Source organism: Zerene cesonia, chromosome 2, assembly GCF_012273895.1.
Source record: "Zerene cesonia ecotype Mississippi chromosome 2, Zerene_cesonia_1.1, whole genome shotgun sequence".
NCBI lineage: Eukaryota > Metazoa > Arthropoda > Insecta > Lepidoptera > Pieridae > Zerene > Zerene cesonia.
The window spans coordinates 578,333-583,774 of record NC_052103.1 but is presented as its reverse complement, the minus strand read 5'-3'; the positions used below and the strand labels follow the sequence as shown (position 1 = coordinate 583,774).

General features: G+C 35.3%; 2 protein-coding genes across 2 annotated transcripts in view; both read left to right on the top strand.

Moving 5' to 3' along the window:
- LOC119833578 (crossover junction endonuclease EME1) overlaps positions 1-441 on the top strand; it is a 6,135-nt gene extending 5,694 nt beyond the window's left edge. Inside the window, exon 10 of the mRNA XM_038357651.1 lies at positions 121-441. Coding sequence (XP_038213579.1) covers positions 121-276 — 156 coding nt within the window. The 3' untranslated portion in view covers positions 277-441. The remainder of the gene's footprint in view (positions 1-120) is intronic.
- A 738-nt stretch (positions 442-1,179) lies between these two features.
- The window catches only part of LOC119835286 (required for meiotic nuclear division protein 1 homolog), a 7,250-nt gene continuing 2,987 nt past the window's right edge, over positions 1,180-5,442 (top strand). Inside the window, exons 1-7 of the mRNA XM_038360022.1 lie at positions 1,180-1,628; positions 1,999-2,154; positions 2,373-2,450; positions 2,861-2,938; positions 3,044-3,170; positions 3,610-3,765; positions 5,369-5,436. Of these exons, the coding sequence (XP_038215950.1) occupies positions 1,258-1,628; positions 1,999-2,154; positions 2,373-2,450; positions 2,861-2,938; positions 3,044-3,170; positions 3,610-3,765; positions 5,369-5,436 (1,034 nt within the window). The 5' untranslated portion in view covers positions 1,180-1,257. The remainder of the gene's footprint in view (positions 1,629-1,998; positions 2,155-2,372; positions 2,451-2,860; positions 2,939-3,043; positions 3,171-3,609; positions 3,766-5,368; positions 5,437-5,442) is intronic.

Genomic DNA, 5,442 nt, shown 5'->3' with positions numbered 1-5,442 from the left:
AGTATTTCTCTTACTAATAAGTATTTCTTTACTTAAATTTTTTTATAGTCATATAAAAATTTTATCAAATAAGACAACACCAGAATTTTCTTATCATATTGATTTAAGAACTCATTCCAGGCCCAAAAACAAGCAAGCAGTGTAAACACGCTGGCGGACGTGTGCGTGCCCCGTTCAGCAGTCCCCGGGTCCAAAGCGAGGCGAGTCGGGAGCGAGTTTGCGAGGAAATTGCACATTCTGTTCACAGCTGACGATGGGAATATGTTAGTTGAGTGATGGCAACACTGCTAAAAAGAAAGGGACACAAAAGGGTTAATGAATATTCATAGCTTTTAAACATCCTATTTAAAACTGAGGTGTATTATTGCTGTTTAAATTTTCTTGTTTCTACATAATATCTGTTAAATAATTTTGTGATCTTATATACCCTTCGTCTTTATATTTGATATGTAAAACAAAAATGTTTTTGTATTTGAATCTATATCAATTTATATCAATTTATTTGAATAAAACAATAGCCACTATTGTTTCATTCAAATAAATTGTTGTTGACTGTTGATTTTAGAATTAAATTGTACCATGGTTTAAGTAATTTATTGGTATAGATTAAAAGAGTAAAGACATTATATAAGAAAATAATTATAACCTATGAACAAAGACATTGCATACAACGTCCATGCAGGGCATGCCCTAATGTATTACAATAAGACTTAAAGACTGATATAATACGTAAGTTACTCATAAATAGACTATAATTTTAAGTGCATAATAAAATATGTAAAATGAATGAACATCTTGTTTTTCTTCCTTAATTTTTATTAGATGTTTATATAACGAGTAAGATAATCTAAATGTGGATGTAAAAATCATGCATACATATGCCTGTGTTGTTTGTTATAGAGATAGCGCATAATGTCACCTACCGTTAAACAATCTTATGTACTGTTATCTATGTTCAAAATCCATATTGATACTTTTAAGTAAAAGTCTACTGAAAAAAAATGTAGGCCAAATTAATAAGATGTCCTTTACCGTAGCTAAAGTGAAGAGCAAATAATATTTAAATAATTTCAGTAAGACTCGTATCATTATTCCGAATTCCGTAACACTGTAAAGTCAATGTCGCAAACATGTCAATGCCAACTGCCAGAGTTTATGTCAAATACACTGACGCAAAATAACCTCAAATGTTTTGGTTCACTAAAACTGAAATAACTTTTTGATTTTTACATAACATAACTTTTGTAGATATAAAAAATGACTTCATTTTTATCAAGAATTGCTTTAACCGTCATTCGGAATACTGCTAATAAAATCTATATGTGTAATTCGATGCCGGAACTTTTGCCAACGATAAATAAGTTATTGTCTAAGAATAATGATTTATTTTGTACGTTACCAAGATTATCAGTCAGAAACTATTCAGTGGATGCAATTCAACCACCTTTAGCGTTAGATAATGCGAGTTTACCGTTGAAAAAGAAGATAGTTTATAAGAAAGCCTTACTTGAAGAAGTCTGCCAAAAAGAAGGACATTTCTTGACATTGGCCTATGCGACAGCTAATTCCTACGATCTGAAGGGTCTCAAAGAGGCTCTGATACAACAGAAGCTGTACGAACCTGGAACGTAAGGTTTTTATTAGATTTTTGCTATTGATTAATGTTGAATGATAATGTAATGTTCCGCAATTTGAAACATGACTCTTGAAATACTTAAAAAGAATAGTTTGCTTGAGATAATTTATAAATTTGTTTATTTTTTTAAATTGCTAGTGTTAATATGAAAGTGGGTGTACATAATAATAAATTATATCAACAAATAAATATCTGTCCATGTGTATTGGTAATTAAGGAAATTGGCATTTAACTTATATTATAAAGATTATAATTGCAATGAAGAGAAGTAGGTTTAACTACTAACTCATTAAGTTCAACCATATCAACATAACTACATAGGTTGGTATATCTATAGAATTCTGTGAAACTTGTTATTCCAGGTTAAAAGCACAAGAAGTAGGAGATGTGATGGTGGCAAATGCAGTTTACACAATAGGAGATGAACCAAGACAGATCATATTTTTCAAAGAGGGAGCTGTCGTCTTCTGGAATTGTACAGAACTGGAGGCCACAAATGTCTTGGATTTCATCAAACCGTAAGATGTTTTCTATGTTCCTTTGAAATTCTTAAATTTCACCCATGTAACAACTTGTTTGTTTTAAGTGTACAATTTACTATGTTAATTAATAAGGAGTGGTTCTTCATTTCAAATTTCAGGTTTTTTTTTAACGTATTTATGAAGTTGCTATTTAAGGTTTTACTTTGTGCATTGAAAAATTATGTAATAATTCCTTGCTTTTTTTGTATTTACAGATTTGAAATAGAAAGCTACCCCAGAGAGGTGGTCAATAAGGAAAGGGAAGTTATGACATATTTCTATCAGCCAAACCTGTGAGTTCATTTAATTAACTCTTCACTCTTAACATGATATAATCTCTAAAAAAACTGGGATGATTGCATGAGTTATATGTGTGCATATTTGCTGTGTAATTTATTAATGAATATTATCCGTATGACCTTCAACCTTAGTACTCAATATGGTACCTGTCATATATTTTTACTAGCATTCTGCCATTGTTATATAGCTATAGGAATAAAGTACCATCGCCTATGCTACATATATAGCCTATAGCAATCTGGAATCATGTATATATCCAATGGTGAGAGAATTTTTGAAATATGTCCAATAGTTTTCAAGATTAGCACATTTAAAAAAACAAACTCTCGTGATATGTGAAATGATGAGTGATAATGATGTCTCAGTGTTTAATAGGAATTATATTATGACAATTTATTTTCAGAAAGAAGTGCCACCTGCAGGAATCATGTTTTGCTTTAGTGCCGAATGGGGAGAATTCTTTGGAAAAATATACATTCAGGTAATTAAGGCTAGGCGTTGCTACGATTTTGCAAAATGACTCGTGTTCAAATCCCACTGAGTGATATATTGTTTTCGTATAGTATATCAATCTTGTTTGCTCCAGTCACGCAATGGCGCAGTCAGCTCGGCTCGGCGCGTGGGAGGCGCGGCTGGAAACGCTAGCCGCCTCCATCCGGTCGCACACCGTGCTCATGGAGACCGAGGGCGCGGCCCGAGTGGACAAGAAGGAGGTGGGTGCTTCGCCCTTGGCGGCGCTGTCAGCAAGCATGTTGACGGATGTAGCCGCTGTCAGCAAATGTAGTCTGTCACTGTCAGCTTGGACAGCATAAAGTTACAATGCGATATTCACAGCTGAGAGATTTGTAATTTTTTCTATTTTTTTCTTAAATGGCAACTCCCAATCCCACTGCGGACGGATTCTGCGAGTGTAACGTTCTGAACAGTTAATCAGACATTTATTGTATTAAGCATACTCCGTGCTAGGGATATATATATTTGTTTTTTAATTAATTGACAAAAATAAACTTACATTTCTCGTAATTAGGCTTTGCAAAACTATAAGAAGCATTTAGTACACCATCGGCGGGACACCCTGTATAATGAACGCCAGTCTGTTCAGAAGCCGATTAATTATCTGTCATTTACCTCGTATTTGCGTATCTTTTGCAGGTAGTCCGCAAACTAGGCGAGCTATTCTCTCTCAGGCACCGTCTCACCGTAGAATCAGACCTCCTGGACACCCCGGACTTCTATTGGGAGGAGGAAACTCTGGAACGTCTCTACTCCTACACAGTGGCATATTTCACAATTCCCAGACGGACGAGGGTATGTCATGTATACACCACAGCTAGGGGATCAATTTAAATCCTATCCTACCCTATCCTATCTTTCCTACTTATCTTATCTTATCCTACTAATATTATAAATGCGAAAGTTTGTAAGGATGTGTGTGTGGAATAACATATAAGCGACTTTTTATCCGGATATTCCTACGGGATACGGACTTACGCGGGTGAAACCGCGGGGCGCAGCTAGTTATGTAATATAGAAGAAAATTTATGGTTTTACGTGTTTATTCTACACTCATTATTACTACATTCATTACAACCAACGATCATGTAAATTTAGGTTCTTAATTTTCTTTGGGTTTAAAAAAATAAAGAAGAGGTTCTCAAATTTTATTTGTTTCTGTTACCTAACAACTTTTGACTGCTTGAATCGATTTGTATAGTCAATAGGAACATGATAACCTAACATTAATAAAATGAGCAAAAGGCGGTCTTATTGCAAGGTAGAGTTTTCAACCAGACAACCCGTTAAATAGAACTAAATATATAGGCACGAGTGAGCAAAATCAAGGCAATTAAGAACATTAGGATAAAAAAGCGATTAATGCAATATTTTCATGTGTCATGAAAAATAGATGTTGGCCGATTCTCAAACCTACCCGATACACAGAATTTTATTAGAATCGGTCTAGTCCGTTTTGGTGGAGTATGCTAACTAACATAGTGACACGAGAATTTTGTATATATATAGAGACTAGCTGCACCCGGCAAACGCTGTTCTGCCTTACTCTTATCGTTTAGTGGTATGAAAAATAGATGTTAGCCGATTCTCAGACCTACCCAATATGCTTACCAAATTTCAGAGGAATCGGTCAAGCCGTTTCGGAGGAGTATAGAGACTAACATTGTGACACGAGAATTTATATAATAAGATTATTCAACCCGAAGCGACAGCGCGACTCATTACGCGTAGGTATTGGCTCACCGCACGGTCTTGCGGTTGCGGGAACACGTTATACCAATTTTTATAAACTTAAACTGTTTCTGAAATATGTCAATTGAAAATATGGATGTTTGTGATATTTCTATGAAATAATATGCGCATAACCCTGAAATATGGAAAATTTAAATTAGTTATTCCCGATCAAAATATGATAATTGATGTAATAACGAAAATAGTGTGAACTAGCTGCGCCCCGTGGCTTCACCTGCGGAAGTCCGCATCCCGTAGGAATATCGGATAAAAAGTTGCCTATATGTTTTTCCAGTTGTCCAGCTGTCTACGTACCAAATTTAATTGCAATCGGTTCAGTAGTTTTTTGCGTGAAAGAGCAACAAACACACACACACACATCCTTAAAAACTTTCGCATTTGTACTATTAGTAGGATTGTGGTATTTCTATGAAAAATATGCACATAACCCTGAAATATGGAGAAATATGGAAAATTAAAATCAGTTTTTCCCAATCCAAATATGATAATTCACGTAATAACGAAAATAGTGTAATAATAAATTATAAATGTACGGGTATTTATATATTATTCTGGACCCTACTGATAACTGAGCCACGGCGAGATCGGCTCAGTCCCCCTTTGGCTCAGGCAGGATGACTGTCACGATCGTTTCATCGTCTATCAGGTGCTGAACGAGCGCCTCTCGCACTGCGTCGAGCTGCTGGAGCTGCTCTCGTCGTGGGCGGCCGACCGGCACCA